This window comes from Chelonoidis abingdonii, chromosome 26 (assembly GCF_003597395.2).
Source record: "Chelonoidis abingdonii isolate Lonesome George chromosome 26, CheloAbing_2.0, whole genome shotgun sequence".
Taxonomy (NCBI): Eukaryota; Metazoa; Chordata; order Testudines; family Testudinidae; genus Chelonoidis; species Chelonoidis abingdonii.
This window is the reverse complement of record NC_133794.1, coordinates 8,410,980-8,429,462: the sequence shown is the minus strand read 5'-3', so window position 1 is coordinate 8,429,462 and position 18,483 is coordinate 8,410,980. Positions and strand designations below refer to the sequence as shown.

Genomic DNA, 18,483 nt, shown 5'->3' with positions numbered 1-18,483 from the left:
AGTGCGTGGACCTTGGCCAACCACTGAGCTTCAAGCAGAAGTGTTTTAAGAGAGAACTTTTCAGCAATGATTTAAGTTCGGCTTTGGTGCGACGTTCCCCTGTGGTGCAGCTGTCAGCAGACACCTTTGTGTAGCTTGGACTCAATCCCCGCACCCGCAGAACAACTCCCCACCGCTCATTAAAGAGCCAGAGCGTTTGTCATCAGTCAGTTTGCTAATCCTCCTACACTGACCCAATCCCAGCGGAGTAAATCCCCTCGCCCTGCCGCAGCATCAGCTGGACCCAGCTCCCTTCACTTCCTCCCTGTGTATTAGCTAGTTGGGCTCTTCCAACAGCTGCTGCAGCCAGGCCCAGGGTGGCTGCATTGTTCTGTTTGCGCTGCTGCCGCTGGCTGAAGTAGCCTCCATGTTGATTCTAAAGGGCAGATCCTCAGCTGAAATTCCCCAAGTGTCTGGACTCAGCCCACTTCCTCCCCCAGCATCGCTGAACTCCTGGATCTTGCTTCCAGTGCTGCTCCATGGCTCAGACACTGCCACTAGGTGACCCACCTGCAGGCCACTTCGAACCCTCACAAAGAGCCACACCGGGCGCTTTCCAAGAAGCAATTGTTTCCTGGGCTAAGAATTGCTGCTCAATGCCGCGTGGTGTTTGACTTGCCCACTGCTGGCTCGCTGAGTCATCCACTATTACTGCCATCTTCACTTCCTTGCCTTGGGCTTCCTTTCCCCTGGGCAGTGAACCAGCGCGTCCCCACAGGTCATACACTGCATTCCCGCTACCGCCAGACTCTAGGGCTATACAGGGCAGAGTTGCTCCTCTGAACGAGTGCTAGGACCTTACTTGGAAGCTATTGTCTTCCATGGGTCTTCTAGGCTTGTGCTATTTAGCTGGAACAATGTTCTTGTCCTTTCTATTCATTCCGACTGAAGGTTCGTGCTGGTGAAAGGTGTCCCACTGGAGACCAGAGCTCCTGGGCACAGAACTGGCCCAGAACCCCTCCTGCATCCCTGCTGGGGCAGCAGAGAAGAATTTTAAGCCAAAATTCTCAGCAGCAGCCACCGATAAGGGAGGCTTCACTTTTTGGTTCAACATCTCCCATAGGTGCTGAGCACCTGCAGCTCCCATTGACTTTCCTGACGGGTGCTCAGCAAGCCTGAAAACCAGGCCCCAGGTGGGACTCTTAAGGCAGAGCCACTGCCAGGCTCTGTGTCCTTTGACATGCATTGCTAGGGCTGTGGGAGTTGGATTTAAAAATCCTCCAGGAACTGACCCGGGATTTGACAGCAGGCTGACGAGCCATCATGGCTGGTTACCACCTGGGGAGGACCAGTCCAGGCTGGAGCCGAACCTGCGGTGTGGACGCAAGAGGCACCGTACCCTGTTAACGGCGGCCAGCCAAGCAGAGGAACTTGGGAAATCTGTTTTGCCGTCAGGAATGATCTGGCTCAGGTAAGGGATGGAAGCGCAGGCTCAGGGAAGGGGCCAGACTTCTCAAGGATTGGCCCAGGGCTCTTTGGAGAATCTGGCTGTAGATGTCCCCACGGGACCTGAGCATTCAGGAGGGGACTGTGGATGCAGAGCACAGAACAGGTTGGCCCTGAGCCCTCCTGAAATTCAGCCCCCTGTCAACTTCCCCATTGCTCTGCCCTTCACCCAGCACCTGTTCTCACTTCACTGGCCCCCATCCGACTCTCCCAGCCCCTTGGTAAGAACACGTGAGCAAGCACAGCTCTGATGTGAAAACAGTTTATTAGCAGACTCAGAGAAACCCTCACACTCATCTCCACCTCTGGAGCAGAAGCGCTCGTGCACCAAGGACTGGGCTTTACTGCTGGGATGACAGCTGGGCAAGAGGCAAAGCCTGAATCTGATGGAGGTGGCGCTACCTGAGCAGGGGGCAGACACTCTCGACAATCCGAGACCTCGAGTAAAGAGAAGGCCCAGGCCACTTTCATTACACCCAGAGCATGAGATCTACAGAATCCAGACAGGTCAGTTTCTGAACATAGTGTCTGTAACAAACACTTGGGCATCAGTCTCCATAAGGGACGAAGTGGGGACGGGGGTGCAAGTGTTGATGAGCCAGGGTCTGGAGATCTCTTTAAACAGAGCCCCTGGCTGCTTAGTGTTCTTTTAGCCGTCAGGAAGAATGAAGGGAGTATTTCTGATGGTGATGGCAGTGCAGTGAGGTCACTGGACGACACACACAAGCAATAGCTCCTGTGTGCCCAGGTACATGTAGTTACTGGCCCCTCTGATGGCACATTGTGCGGAGACGGAGCTTGCAGGAACCCTAAGCAACTGCCGCTCTTTCGCGGCACTCACGTCTCCAGCCATCCCAGCCCACTCCGCTTACAGCGGCCACTCTCACCACATTTGCTGCACGTCAGACGTGGACTTGGTTTAAGGTGACTGACTAGGGAATACGGGTTTTAGTGCCTGTGCCCCAGTATTTCTGGGAAGGGGCTTTATAAAGCTTAGCAAAGACTCTCTGCTTACTCTGGTGTGCTCTTCGACCACCCGCAGCATTCTCCCCCTTTCCCAGACAGAGAGAAAGGCAGAGAAGGGCCTTGCCTCATGGGCACCCACAGAGACTCCCGACAGCTGTTCTAACTGCGGCTCGGGGGGTTGGGGATGGTGGTGGCACAGCTGCTCTGTTGCGGACAATTCTTTCCCCACTGTTACAACAAAATAGCGTTAAAGGCAGAGAAATACAATCCCTGACTCGACTGCCAGCCAGAGGTTACCACGGTATTGTTAGAGCCTGTACAAAGCCCCTCCCCAACAGTCAAGGGGAGAAAGAGGAGGGGCCTTGTCCAGGAATTCACAATCCCACTCCGATGAAACATGAAACAAGGCGGCAGCAGCAGCCCCAGTGCCAAGCAGTGCAGGGATGAGGTTCTGTAAGGGAACCGGGGCTTCGGGAGGGATCTGAGGGAGGAAAGGGAGACCGGGGGAGGGTAGCCGACATGCCAGATGCAATATAGGCCACGTGGTACTAGGAGCAGTTTGCTGACATTTCAGATCGCAGCCCCAGGTGACCCCCCACGTAGGGAGAGTCACAATTAAGGGCCGGCCCAAGTCCAGCCTGCAGAACGCTTCCATCTGAAATGTACAGATGAAGGGGCAGGTCTAAGCAGAGAGGCCTGCCCGGGCAAACACCAGCTGGGACCGTGCTCTGAGACGATTCTACTTGCTGGGACACTCAGTCATCCTGTGCGATGGGGAGCAGAAAGGTGAAGCCCCCTGTCCCCAGGGGCCTGGCCCTACAGAGCCAGCGTGTCTTTGATGAGCCGTCGCATAGTGGTGGTGACAGAGGAGCCAAGGGAATCAGTGATCTGGTAGGAGATCTTGTAGAGGTAGGGCTGCACGTCCTTCAGGCCTGTGTCGAAGACGTTGTCCACCTCCGACTGGGTGGGCATTTTGGGCAGGTACTCGTGCCTGTTCATCACCTCCACGATGTTGATAATCTTCTCGCACAGTTTCTCTCCCACCTTCTCCCGGCAGATCTGCCGCTCCTGCTCATTGGCCAGGTTCACCACGTTGACCTTGATGGTCCACACCTCCCAGGGGATGCACTCATCCGAGAAGGGCCAGCGTGACTTCTTCTTCTGGTAGAACTCCAGGGAGATCTGCCCGATGCCGTCGCTGCCCGAGTATCGGAGGGCGTCCTGTGGAGAGAGCACCAGGCACGGTCAAGGTGCTTAGGGACACTGGCGCAAGAGCCATTTGGCCAAACCATGACAGACAGTCCCAGGCTCTGTCCTGGACAAACCCCTATGGAATTAAGATAATTCAATACAGTTTAAGTTAAATCTTACGGAATTAGATTTAATCCATTGGGGCCCACTGTATTTCAAATGCGGCGCTTTGTGTGTTACTGTAGGGTTGAGTGTAACTTTCCTAAGGACTTAGTTAATGGAGATGTTGGGAACTGCTAAGCACTTTGAGACAATGCATGTAAAGTGAATTTCCTAGGACAAACCTGAGGGGTGAGAAGGATGCAAATGGCCCACTCTGAGTCCACCCTTTTGAAGCTACGCCCTGGGGAGAGAAGCCAATTGCCTGGATCAAAGACCCCTGAACTGTATAAAGGGCAGAGGCGGCCTGTTCTGAACTGAAGCTGTGATGAACTCGTGACTACAAAGGAAACGCCTTGGTGGGGTGTGGAAGGACTGCCCCTGCCAGAGCCATGTGAGATGGGTGACATGTCAGCATGTGTGTAGAATGCACTTTCTTTGTAGTGCCTCTTGACTAAAGTAGGTTTGCACAGGAAGTGCTGAGTGGTGCCGTCCCACCGTTAACCATCTCTGCAGAGAAAGCCAGCAGGTGTGGACAGCCTCTCTGCTGGGAATAACATTGTGAAGGCCAGCTGGAAGTACCCCATCCAAGACAGGCGATGGCCGGGGGCTGGACACCTGAGAGCAGGTGCCCTTGCTGGGCCATGAAGGAGGAACTACAGCTGCAGTTTCCCTGAGCTGTGACAGACCCCACTTAGCATTGACGGAGCCCCTGGCAAACACGAGTGATATGCAAGTATCAGCTCTAGCGATCTCTGATACTCAGCTGGCCCTGCCACCAGTGTCTGAACACCTCATGTACCCCCAACAGCCCTCTACAGCAGAACAGTCTGGGTGGGAAACTGAGGCACAGTGAGGCTAAGTGACTTGCCCATGGTCACACATTGACTGTGGCAGAGCAGGGACCTGAGCCCAGGCCACCCAAGTTGCAGGCCAGCTCCTGACCACTAGGCCATTCCTCCTGTCGTCAGAGAGGAGAAAGTTCAGACCCAGAGCTGCAGCACCACGTAACTCAATTCTGCCAGGTGTGCATTTACTCTGGAGAACCCAGAATCCCAAAAAGTGTAAAAGGCATTTAAATTTTGTGCTTTGCAACCTTCATCGCTTTCCTTGATTATTAAGGAGGATTGTAAGTTCCTAGGGCTGGAAATCCGGGATGGGGCTGCCAAACTGGACACTGTACAGATGATAAAGTATTTGAACAGTGATGACATCCAATCTCTCCACAACCCAGACATTACTGCTTCCCATGACCTTTTCAGCAGGATTTAGGACACCGTGGTTCATAATGCAGAAAACTCATGGGATGATTTGTTCCCTAAATCTCCCCAGTTAAAATTCACAGCAACATGTGTCTTGGATTTAATTCCACAGAAACCCTGTCACAATCTGACCATCCCCAATATAGCCTCTAAATTCGCTGGGGCACAAATTGCATCGAATAGGCATTGTGAGATGGACAGTATCTAGGTCCCTCTGCATTACACACCGCGAGCTTTGAGCACTAGGCAGAGGGTGTCAGGCAAGGTGCCACAGAGAGAGCCGGAGCAGCTTCTGTGGTCCAAATGGTACTAGGACCACAGGATGCTGAACTGCCAGGGCTTCATGTCTCCTGCCATTAACTCTCTATGGCCTGGGGGAGTCAATGTATCCAGACCTCATCCATCCACAGAGCCACTGCCTCTCTCTACCTAGAACTACCAAATTCTCCTTTCCACTCTGTGAGGACTCCGATGATGCTTTCTGTGAAGAAGGCTGCGCAGCCCCAAAGTGCAGGATGCTGGGTTCATTCCCAGCCCTTTGCAATGGAGTATTTTCCTACCTCAGATGACTTTTCACTTAGTGTCTTTTCAAGCACTTCGCCTCACCACACCCATCGCTGGGGTTAGCTGGTTTACAGAGGAAGAATGCAATGCACTGAGGACGTGTCTTCATTACAGAGTTAACCTGTTTGATCGGCACCTGAGTGTGGGCACCGGGTTAGCCCGGTTAAGGAGCGAGCGTCCCCCCCCGCAATCTCTTTTTGTGTTTCTGTGTCCTCACCCTGGGGACGTATCCCAGGGTTCCCTGTGCTGAGACTCTAGGATTCCTTCCCAGTCCAAGTGAGGGACCTTCTCTGTCCTTTGGGGTGGAATTGTTGGAAGGGCGCTGGAGGACTATCAGCACTCGAACTATTCAGCCTGCATCCTTACTGCAGAATGATCAGGTCCCAGCCAGGGCTCCAACCCACCCTCCCAGCTGGGTCAGCTTGCCCAGGCTTAAAACACGTCCAGACCTGGGGCAGAGGCTCTTCTGGGTGGATGGCAGATGGCTGGGTTAAACCCTGGGGAAGAGCCTAGGTTAACCATGGAGCGAGGACACATCCTGGGAGGTTAAGGCCAAAATCTCTCATGCGGAGTACCTGCCTTTCAATGCCTTGGGCCCGATTCATAGCAGGACTACGGGCCCGCGGCTCCACCAACACCTGTTGGGATTTCTGGTCTGCACATCCTCTGAGAAGTCAGCCAGGGTGACTGGCCCCAAGCGCTTTACCTTGAATTCCCCGACGGCCTTTCTCAGCGCTCGGTCCAGCTCCTCGGAGGAGACCCTGGCATAGGTGAAGTCAATGAAGTCACAATCGACATCTTGCGTCCCCACTGTCCCGATGGAGTAGGTCCCCTCCTTCTTGTAGTGGAACTTGCCGGTGCTGCGGTGGAGGAGGATGGTGTGGAGCACGGCAAGCATGGCCTCCTCGACCTGGCGGCCCTCCACCGAGATCTCCAGCACCTCGGCACGGCAGTTCATGGCAGTCTGCGCCTGCGAGGCCGATGTTTCCAGCTGGGGTGGCAGAGTGGTCCTCTCCCTGTAACCAAGCAACACGTCAGCACACTGTGACCGTGGGACAGACTGCGGCAGTGGAGAGGAGGGTGGGATTGGGGTTATGGCATTGGCCTGGGAAATCTGGGCTCAAGTTCTCAGCTCTGCCACTGACTGTGGGACCTTGGCCAACTCTCTTCGCGTCCCCAGGCCCTGCTTCCCCAGCTGTACAATGGAGAGACCCACCCTCCGGTTCTCCTGCCCGTACAGAGAAAGTGAACTCTTGTGGGCAGGAACAGTTCTCAACATGGCAGGGCTCTGTCTGGATGTCCAGGCACGGCCATGCCACTGATTGTCACCATAGCAGAACAGCCAGGGTCAGTCGTTTGCTCACAAGCAGGGTGTGTCAATTGTTGGTGTGAGCAGGGCCCCAGGAATCATGTGATCTGAGTTCCATTCCGGACTCAGCCACAGACTTGCTTGGTGGCCACGAGCAAGGCCCGGCCTCCCTGTTCCTCAGCTCACTGCTCTGCAACAGGAGGGTAATCTTCAGCCTTCCTCGCCCTCAGCCACACAGCGCATGCTGACACTTGACAGAGGCAACACTACATTGTCACCTTTTGTTGGAACTTATTAATAAAGCCTTGCACCGCTACAGCACCTTTCATCAGAGGGGCTCGGCAGGCTCTGCAACCATGAACTAAGTCGCCCAACCCCACTGTGCGCTAGGCAGCTTCCCCAGATGTGAAACAGGGATGAGGCACAGAGACATGACGTACTCAGGCTCACATAGCAAGAAAGGAAAAAAGCACTGAATAAATGGAGCCCTCACTCTCACTCCCTTGCTCTAACCACTACAACACACTGCCTCGGGATGCCTGCTTGAACATATATTTTTGGAGTTATTCTCAATAAAGAATATTTTTACCATTTGTAGAAAGCATTATAACCCCGCATGTCGGGGACTAAATGAATGGCAACGGACCATGATAAGGAATAACCGTTCCTGTCCTTTGGTCTCACATGTCCAGGGTGTGACCTGAAACAACCTCGGGATCTTCCAAGTCTTGCAAAACATGGCGGAGATCTCCAGAGATCTGTCAGCTTGATGTTAAACCTGCAGGGGAACTGGGGAGGGAGGCTATTTCTGCTGTGGAAAGCCAAAGCAATCGGCCTCATAACCCCATCTGTAAAAGAAGTCTGTCTGTAATGACGGCAGAGACTGCCCCCTACTGATTCCTATTTAAGGTGACACAAACACCCTTCTCTTATTTAAAAAAGGGGGGGAGATCCGATAGGCCCTGGATACTCCAGACCAAACAACATTTCATGCTACCACCTCTCCCAGAAAGACGATTTCGTAACCTGGCTCAGCTAGCACCTGGAAAGTCGGTTTTTACAACCAGCTTATGAATTGTCCACAGACTGGCCACGACATGCAGAGCCAGACTGAAGCCGTTTAAAAGAAACATCCCGTGTCTGCATTAGCAAGAGGAGACCGATTCTTTAGATCAGGGTTATAGGAAACTGCATCTCCTCTTAAGCAGCGGTGATGGCTGATGAACGATCCACTAGTCTGAAGAGAGTTAAGAGAGCTTAGCACCCGCCATAGCAAGGTGCCCTAAACAGACACTGTGGTCGTGGGTGTCCAGGAGACTCTGCTGTGATGGGTGTAGACAGGAGTCGCAAGTTAGGCCCTGTCTAGGTGAGGTGGTTTCTTAGGTACAATTGTAATGCACAGCAGGTCAGGTGTATTGACCCGTGAAGGAGGAGAGAGAACTGGGTCATGAGGGGGACAGGAAAAGCCCCTCCCCTAGCCCCTGGGGCTCTCTTCTCTGCTACAGGTAAGTGATCAACACTGGAATTTTGTTTGGTTTGCTCCCTGGCTTCTGACACCATGGAGACGTCCCTTCACCCTTGTATGCCTCAGTTTCCCCACCACTTGACAGGCCCCTACAGACCCGCCTCTCGGAGAAGGGTGGAGGAAGGCTGCCAGGATGAGTCCAGTGGTGTCTGTCCAGCGCTGGGAGATCCTTGGACGGAAGGGCCTGAGACGGGCAGTGTGATCACCACTTCGGGGTGCTCCCAAGTCAGGGTGGGAACCCCGCCCCCCCATCTCCCCCCATCTCCTCACACCCGCTGCAGACCACTGACCCTGTCTCCTGCTCAGGGGGGGATCCCCGCGAACCCAGGCGCCAGGGCCCTGGCTTCCCCCAGGAAGTGATTCCTGGGAACTGGGGAGGCAAGTTTCTGTGTCATAGGATCCTGCTCACAGGGCCCATCCGGAGCAGGGGGGGGTCGCCGGGGAATGGGGAGATGGGGGGGGGCGCAGTCTGCACTGCTTTGGATTGTCCTCTGGAATGGTGGGCAAAGCATGAAGGGATATATGAATCTTTACCACAGCTGGCACATTAATATCTTGTAACGCCAGCTACAACAGTGCTATGTGAATGCCTGTTCTCACTTTCAGGTGACATTGAAAACACAAAGCAAATAGCATTATCTCCCATAAATGTAAACAAACTTGTTGGTCTGAGCGATTGACTGAACAAGAAGTAGGACTGAGTGGACTTGTGGGCTCTAAAGTTTTACATTGTTTTACTTTTGAGTGCATCTTTTTGTACATAAGTCTGCATTTGTAATTTCAACTTTAATGATAAAGAGATTGCACTACAGTACTTGTATTAGGTGAATTGAAAAATGCTGTTTCTTTTGTTTCTTTTTTACAGTGCAAATATTTGTAATCAAAAATAAATATAGAGTGAGCACTGTACACTTTGTATTCTGTGTTGTAACTGAAATGAATATATTTGAAAATATAGAAAACTACCAAAAATATTTAAATAAATGATATTCTATTATTGTTTAACAGAGCAATTGATCATGTAATTAATCACAATTATTTTTAATCACGTGACAGCCCTGATAATAATAATGCATTGATTATTTTTATATAAACGGCACGTTTCTGTGTCAAGGCTCCTGCTCCACAGGCCCATCGCGACGCAGGGGGGGGTCGCGGGCATGGGAGATGGGGGGGGCCCGGCGAGCGGGTTGCGGGGGCCCCGCCGGGGATGGGATAGGGGGTGGCCCGCGCGCGGGGGGGGGAGACTGGGGCGAGGGGGGGCCCGGCCGGAGCGGGGGGGGCGGATGGGGAGCTGGGGGGGGCCGCCGAGCGGGGGGGCCCCGCGGGGAGGGGATAGGGGGGCCCGCCGGAGCGGGGGGGGGGCGGATGGGAGATGGGGGGGGCCGCGAGGGGGGGGCGGATGGGAGATGGGGCCGCCGAGCGGGGGGGCCCCCGCGGGGATGGGGACAGATGGGGGCCCGGCCGGACGGAGGGGGCGGTGGCGGACGAATGGGGGGGGCCGGCGGAGCGGGGCGGGGGGGGCGGAAGGGGAGTGGGGGGGGGCCCACGCGGGTGGGGAGCTAGGGGGGCCCGGCCGGAGCGGGGGGCGGACTGGGCGCTGGGGGCCGCCGAGCGCGGGGGGCGATGGGGAGATGGGGGGGGCCCGGCCGGAAGCGGGGGGGCTCCGCGGGGTGGGAGAGGGGGGGGCCCGCCGAAGCGGGGCGGAATGGGAGATGGGGGCCCCGGCCGAGCGGGGGGCGAAATGGGGAGAAAATGGGGGGCCCGCGAAGCGGGGGGCCCCCGCGGGGAACTGGGGGGAATGGGGGGGGCCCGGCCGGGCGGGTTGCGGGGGGCCCCCGAGGGAAAATGGGGCAGAATGGGGGGGCCGCCGGAGCGGGGGGGGCGGCAATGGGAGAATGGGGGGCCCGCCTGGAGCGGGGGCCCCGCGGGAATGGGATATGGGGGGGGCCCGGCCGGAGCGTGGGGGGGCGGAATGGGGAGATGGGGGCCGCGGACGGGGGGGCGCATGGGGAGATGGGGGGCCGCCGAGCGGGGGCGCGGGGAATGGGAAGATGGGGGGGCCGGCGAGCGGGGGGGCCCCCGCGGCGAATGGGGACGATGGGGGGGCCGGCCCGGAGCGGGGGGGGCGACTGGGAGCATGGGGGGCCGGCCGGAGCGGGGGGGCCCACGCGGGGAATGGGAGATGGGGGGCCCGGCCGGAGCGGGGGGCGGAATGGGGAGATGGGGGGCCCGGCCGGAGCGGCGGGCGAGGGAGTTGGACGGGAACCGGTCCGGGGGGGGAGTGATGGGGGGTCCCGGCCGGGAGTCTCCCGGGGAGGGGGGGGCCAAGCCGGAACGGGCCACGGGCCACCTGCCTCCCCCCGACTCACCTTCCTCCGACGCTGGCCGCGGTCCCCGCTCCGCCAGGACTGAACCACCCCCGCCCGGCACGGGGGGGAGGCGAGACCTTGGAACGTCCCATCCCAGGGAACGGGGAGAGTGGAATAGACCATCTGCGCCGGGCAAAACATCATCTTCCTCTGAATCCCGCCAGCCCCCCCCCTTTTCCCTTCAAGGAGTGGGGGAAACAGCATTTAGTTTTGTTTCTTTTTGTTTATTTTCGAGCCCCCCAAACAAAACGAACTTGTTAACGAATCCCCCCTCTCTAGCTCTGACGTGGTTTGTTCCGAAAAAGAACAACCACAGAGCTGTCCCTGAGGGCGCCAAAGAGCGCCCCACTTCCCAGAGCGGGCGGCAGCGTTGGCTCTCGGCTGCCCCCTGGCTTGGCGGACTCTCTGGGCGTGATACTGCAGCTGCAAAGGTGTGCAGAGCCCAGGCCACTGCACGTGGGTTCTCCCCCTTGGTGAACTGGGGGTAACCTTGGTTTGCACTGGGCTGGCGCTGCAGCCCCCTGAAAGTCCTGGCTCAGACTGAGAAATCCGCGAGTCTGGCCGGCGAGCAGGAGGTTCTGATATCGCGGCTGGGTTTCTTTGCCTTGGCTCGGGCTGTGGATTCCCGGAGGGCTCCTCACACCACATAATCTTTAATTCCTGGGGACTCCAGGACAGTCCTGGAGGGTTGGCAATGGCAACCCTACCTGGGTCACAGTTCCTGCCTTTCCTCTGCAACCTCGAGGCCTAGACACTTCCTTTGAAAGCAAGCTGAGCGCCGGGAACACCTGCTCGAAAAGGGCCCCTGGCGGCTCTGGTCTGCTGGGCCGTTAAAGGTCCGGTCGGCAGGGCTGCAGGGCTAAGGTGGGCTAGTCCCTGCCTGTTCTGGGGCACCGCGCTGCACCTGGGAAGTGGCCAGCAGGTCTGGCTCCTAGGTGGGGGGGCCACAGGCCTTTGTGTGTTGCCCAAGCACTGACTTCACACTCCCATTGGCCGGGAACCTGGAGCCCCCTCCTGCACCCCGAGCCCCCCCAACCCCAGAGTCCCTCCTGCGCCCCAGAGCCCACACCCCAAGCCCAGAGCCCCCCCAAACCCGGATCACCCTCAACCCCAGAGCCTGCACCCCCAGCCCAGTGCCCCCCAAGCCTGGAGTCCCCTCCTGCACCCCAGAGCCTGCACCCTGATCCCAGAGCCCCCCCAAACCCAGAGCCTCTTCCTGCACCCCAGAGCCTGAGCTCAGAGCCCCCCACAAACCCAGAGCACCCTCCACCCCAGAGCCCGCATCCCCAGCCCAGAGCCCTCATGCCCCCCACACTCCAATCCCCAGCCCAGAGCCCCCTTTCACACCCTGAACCCCTCATCCCTGGCCCAATCCCAGAGCCCTCATCCCTTCCTGCCTCAACACACAGCCCCCTCCCACATTCCGAATTCCTCGGCCCCACCCTTCAGGCTGGAGCCCTCTCACACACCCCAAACCCCTCATCCCCAGCCCCTAGCCAGAGGGCTCATCCTCTCCTGCACCCCCAACTCCTTGCTCCAGCCAGAGCCCCCTCTCGCACCCTGAACCCCTCATTTCTGTTCCCATCGCAGAGCCTGCACCGCCATTTAGAGCCCTCACCCCTCCCACACCCCAACTCCCTGCCCCAGGCCAGCGAACGTGAGTGAGGCTGGGGAAGAGTGGGAGGCAGGGCCTCAGGGAAGGGGCGGGGCTGGGGTGTTCAGTTGGTGTGATTAGAAAGTTGGCAACCCTAGCTGAGAGTCACATGAATCCAGGAGCTGGGGCTGTAGGAAATACACCAAATATTGCCAGCATTAGCAAGCCTGAACATTATTTATACAGGGCCTCAGATGACACTCCACACCTGCTCCAAGGAAATAAAGTACCAACTGTTTGAAAAATACAGGGCAGCTTAATGTTTAGAGGGAGATGTTCTGTCTTTTGCTCTTTAAACAACGCAGTGAAGAAACCCCACTACCACAGTCCATCCCAAGCAACCAGGCTCACCAAACCTGTCACACCCAGCCCCACACACTCTGCTGTTCTGGGGCTTCAGCAAGCCAGAGAGCACCACTAGCAGGCTCACAGATCATTGAACAGGGCACTAGCCTATTCCTAAGCACTACAGAAGAGTGCAGGGCAGACTCCTACATTTGCATCCAAACCAGGCTGTTACAAAGCTGCCCTGAGGAGGAGGAGGAAACCAAGTTTCGTTCGACCTGGGGCCTCACTCAAGCAAGATTCCTACTGAAACCAGCAGGAGCTTTGCCGGCAGTGAGACCTTTGCTGAGTCCATTCTCTCTCCCCCAGAGGCGCTGTGCGTCTGAGTGGGGACAGCCCTGGTAGCGTGTCAAATATTCTCCCTGGTCCTCCTCAAACTGGGTGTCATCTCTCACTGGCTCCGCTGGGCAGATAGCACTGGCAAGGGCTTATGCTGTCACTGTCCTGCCAGGCTATTTATATGTGGTGCCTGAATGGGCTATTCCTAGCGCTGAGCTCTGGGCTGCCCATCGGTGAGGTCATTCTGCTGGGAACCCTCCTATCCCGCCGGGAAGCTTTGTCTTAGGGTGTGCTCCAGGGAAGGGATGTCGGGGACGGGTGAGAGCCCCAGACTCGCCCTTCCTCCCCTGCTGCTGTGTCATTACATCAGAGTTACTTATTTTTATTTTTTACACTGAGGAGGAAGGTTGATTCTGTAAATAAAGCACCACCCGGGAGTCAGGACTCCTGGGTTCTAGCCCCAGTTCTGGGAGTGGGGTCCACTGGTTAGCACAGGGAGAACTGGAGCCAGGAGACCCGCATTCTCTTTCTGCCTTGACCAGGGACTTGTAGGACCTATGGCAAATTGTTTCGCTGCTCTGTGTGCCTCAGTTTCCCCACGGGGCAGGGAATAACTGGGTGGTATTTCTCAAGCGCGTTAAGATCATTCAGTGGAAGGAGCCAGTTTTAAAGGGCGGTTGCTTGCAGGGTTGAGTTCTTATAGTTGCAGGGAGGAAGAACTTGGCTGGAGCATATATGAGCGAGCTTTGGACACAGCTCCCTAGGGGTCAGAGAGCAGCCTGGGGCACCTGTAGGATCGGAGACAGGGCCCCTGCAGGGGCAGTGTGGCCAGCTGTCCTTTCCAATGTGGCACAGTCCACACCAGGCATTAGGGACCCTGAGTCTGATTCTCTGTTGCCCTGCTGCGCCCCTTGGATTATTTACACTAGTGCCGAGTGGGTGTGAGTTGCTGGCACTTTGCACAGGCCTAGCTAACGACACAAGGTGCAGAGCAATGGCAAAGGGGGCCTCAGTGAGCTGGGGACCTAGAGAGAGCCCCAGGGTCTGGCTGTGGCCAGCACAGGACCCTCTTTCTGTTCACTACGGCTGCGCCCGGAGCAGGGACGCTGACAATGACCAGGTGTCCTGCTCCACCAGCCCCTGGCAGGCGCAAGAGCTCAAAGCCAATGAGATCAGCACCCGCCGGCTAGACGCTGGCGGGGGTCCAATGGGGAGGCCGGGTGTGCGCTCCTCTCAGAGCTGGGACGACCATGCAACCCTATGGCCTGGTTCCCCCTGCACCTCACCCAGCCTTTGACAGGCATTCAGAGGGGGCTGCCCAGGCCTGGGGTGGCGCAGAGGCAGGGCTGGGGGTTGGAAGCTGACAGGCTGTTGGCCCATGTGCTGCTGAGCGCCCCTGGAAGAATGCTGGGCTGTATAAATAGCCCTGGGGTGAGGAGAGCCCAGGTTTGACAAGTGCCAGGGGATGGATTTTACTGGGGTGCTGCCAAGGCCGAAGGAATTCGGGGGCCGTCGCCGCAGGGCACGCTGCCCTGGCTGGGAAGGGACAGGCCCTGCTCTGTGCTGGGCTGGAGGAGAGTCCGGGACAGGCCCCCCAGCGCGGAGCTGCCAGCCACGGGTCCAAGGTGCTTTGGTGGTGGCTCACTGACGGCAGAGATCTGGACTAGCTCGCTCCCATCACCACCACAGCAGCGTTAGGGCATTTACCCACCAGTCTCCCTGGGGCAATTTTCCAGCCTGCCCTATTTGCCATTGTTGCATGACCCTCCTTGTCACGATAAAACTAGTGAGGAGTTTTACAGCCCCACCTTGCACACCCCTGTCACAAGTGGGTAGCTGATTACTCCCTGTGAAGTGGATCAGTATTAGCTCCATTTTAGAGATGGGGATACCGAGGCATGTGGCGACTTTAAAAGAGTCAGTTAAGGTCACAGAATGAGAGAAGTTGTCAGCGCTGGGCCTAGAACGCAGATACCCTGACACCAGCTCCCTGGGCACAACCCATCACCTACATCCCAAGCGTCCTGCTTGTGTTACTGGTTGGCACAATGGGCCCTGATCCTTGTCTAGCACCATCCGGTGTTAGAGTTCCCACCCTCCCTGGGCAGCCGCCACTGGGGGGCGACAGTCACACACGCTGGAGAAGGTCTGGCAGCTTTTTCACTTGTGGGCAAAAGCCCTGGAGGTGACGGTCTCAATTCACTTCCCAGCTCTACCATAGATTCCCTGTGTGCCATGAGTTTGTAAAATGGATCTGAGTCCTTTTCGCCAGCCCTTTGGGGCGCGAGTTCTGCGGGGCCTACCAGTTCTCAGCATGGTTTGGGCAGCACCTTGCACAGCAGGGCTCTGTCCGGGAACATCGTTACCCTGTGCAAGGTGCAGCCCTGCTCCCAGGAGACACAATGCAGATACCAAACAGCAGAGCACAGGCGCTGGTGTCATTTCCCAACTCCTGGAGCTTTAAGGAGGCAGAAGGAAACCGTCTCTCTCATGCTGTATTGAGACATTTGGCAGGTTGCAGCCAGGCTGGATAAGAGCTGCTCATATTTGCTTATGAAAGTATTTTCCAAAGGTACCAACCCTGGCTACAGTTGTCCTGGCCTCACACATGCCTGCCATAGCCTGGAGCCCTGGTGCCCGGGGAAGCAGCATGGTGAATGATTAGAATGTCAGGAGCACGGACCAAAATACCAAACTGCTGATTGCATCATTTTAACATGACCTGTCTCTGTTAGGACACTTGAAATGCAGCCAGGCCCTGGCTACCACTGACCCTGGGCTGCAAGCCAAGGCCCCAGCCCTGCCTCAGTGGCCATGAGCTGCAGGTGCAGGATCAGGCCCTCAGGGGCACAGGGTGAGTCACAAGCCACGACTGACTGGGGACAGACCGTGGTGAATAGCCTGTTGCAATGCAGAGCGCGGAAGGAGAAAGAACTATGCTAGTGAGTGCAGGAGTGCAGACACACACACGGAGAGCTGATATTTCGCACAGCGGGCAGATCACGCAGGGGGAACAAGGGCCAATTTCCCAGACTCCCTCCCCTACAAATCGAATCCTGGAGAAACAGAGCGGCAAAGGAGTGCTGAGCCCCCACCCCACAGCCTGTACTGGGGCCCCAGTGCTGTGATCCACTCAGTCCCCCAAGCCCAATTGGTGCTTAAACACCTGGACATCAGTGGGGGCCAAATCTCTTTGCTGCCTTGGGGCCAGCGAGTGGGGTGATGCTGGCCAGATGCTGCAGGGCTTGGACGTGAGACCTTGCAAACGCTGCATGGTGATAGATACTGCCCTGCCCACCCTGCACCTTGCAGCCAGTAGCCCTGGGGTCTGCCCAGCTCCTGCTGGAGGCAGGTCCCGGTCACTGATACTAAAGGGCCCAGCTGGAGGCGGGCAGCAAGCTGGCGCGAGTGAAACGCCAGCAAGGGCTGATCCGGCACACAAACCTCGCTGATTTCAGGGGAGTCAAAGCAGCACTCTGGTCCCCCAGCCTGTCCGGGGAAAAGCGGTGCTCGGATTCAGGTGTACGGGGCAGAGCACGCCAAGGCCTGAGCTGGGCGGTGAGGGGAGAGACGGGTCATGAACCCAGTTCCAGAGGCAAACAGCAGAGCTGAGGGTAAACAGCAGCTACCCGTGTGGGGCCCATGGCAGGGGTGACTGAGCAATGGGTTTTGCCAGAGCGAGGCGGGGCGGGCACAGGAGGATGGGCTGCAGGCGACAGCCTGCTCCCAGCTGCACTGGATTCAAAGCAGTTATTCTGGATTGCACTGGGTCTAGCTGAGATCAGAATCTGGCCCTGACCCCGGCGCGATCAGGGGGTGACTCTGGATTCAGCCCAGCAATTAGGAGTTCCTCTCCTTTCACACTAGTGACTTAGCTGCCCCTGCTCGTTCCGGCACGCCGTCGCCTTCCAGGGGCAGAGCTGGTTACAATAGGCCAGGTGGGGATTGCCTCTGCTCCTGGGTTCCACCCACAAATGGGTGAGAGCACAGCGCAGGCTCCCCGGGCAAGAGAGCACCCCTGGGTGCAGGCCATGCAGACAGGCTTTGCCCTGCATGGGGCCCAAGGGCTCCATTTGCACCCCCCTCCCCAGCGGGCACAGGGAGAATCCCCAAGTCAAAGCACAGTGACACCCGATTCACCCCCGCCTGACCCAGCCGTTGGCACGCATTCCATGCTCCCTTGGCATGGGTGCAAGTGACGACACAAGGCCCAGGGCAGGACAGACTCAATCCCGGCTATTTCTACAAATCCCAGTTCCCCAGCACTTGGCTGTTGCCACCTGAGCTCATTAAACCCAAACAAACGATTTCAAACCAAGTCTGCTTCCCTCCCCCCACCCGCCCGTCGGTCACTTGCTTTGGGGCTTTTCACTGCCCTGGGACAAGGAGAGACTCTCCTCACGCTTGGTGGAGGACAGCCCTGCTGCCTGGCCACCCCCAGCCCCGGGTGGGAACCTGCCAGTCCAAAGGTCTGCGCTTTGGTGCTCGGGCAAGAAGCCCAGTGTATGTGCTTAGCTAGCGAGGTGCTCACAGGGAAGGAGAGACAGATGGACACGGGGCACGTATGGGGACAGACACAGGGTATGTGTGGGGACCGACAGACAGACACAGAGGCACACATGGGCTCGACAGATACTGGAACAGACAGACAGACAGACACAGGGTCTGTGTGGGGAGTCGGGGACAGACAGACAGACAGACACAGGGTCTGTGTGGGGAGCCGGGGACAGACAGACAGACACCACAGGGTCTGTGTGGGGAGTCGGGGACAGACAAACAGACAGACAGACCATGGTCTGTGTGGGGGAGTCGGGGACAGACAGACAGACACAAGTCTGTGTGGGGCATCGGGACAGACAGACAGACAGACACAGGGACTGTGTGGGGAGTCGGGGACAGACAGACACAGGTCTGTGTGGGGTTGGGGACGACAGACAAACAGACAGACACAGGGTATGTGTGGGGAGTCAGGGACAGACAGACACAGACAGTATAGACACAGTGGTCTGTAGTGGGGAGATGGGGACGGAACAGACAGACACACACAGGGACCTGTGTGTGGAGGTCGGGGACAGACAGACGCAACAGGGTCTGTGTGGGGAGTCGGGGACAGACAGACAAGGGTCTGTGTGGGGAGTTTTTGTGGAGACAGACAGACAGACAACAAGGGTAATGTGTGGGGAGTCGGCGAACACACAGACAGACACATGGCTGTGTGGGGAGTTTGGGGACAGACAGACAGACACACACAGGGTCTGGTGGGAGTCGGGGACAGACAGACAGACAGACTACAAGATCTGTGTGGGGATTTGGGGAGACAGACAGACACAGGGTCTGTGTGAGGAGTTGGGGACAGACAGACAGGACACAGG

General features: G+C 57.2%; 1 protein-coding gene across 1 annotated transcript; it reads right to left on the bottom strand.

The window, feature by feature from the left end:
* Window positions 1-1,731: 1,731 nt before the first annotated feature.
* Window positions 1,732-10,912, bottom strand: ATG101 (autophagy related 101). Its single transcript, XM_032785634.2, has 3 exons — window positions 10,834-10,912; window positions 6,334-6,643; window positions 1,732-3,672 (listed from the first exon to the last, which is right to left on the bottom strand). The coding sequence occupies exons 2-3, from the start codon at window positions 6,583-6,585 to the stop codon at window positions 3,268-3,270; spliced, it is 657 nt and encodes a 218-aa protein (XP_032641525.2). The 5' UTR covers window positions 6,586-6,643; window positions 10,834-10,912; the 3' UTR covers window positions 1,732-3,267.
* Window positions 10,913-18,483: the final 7,571 nt, after the last annotated feature.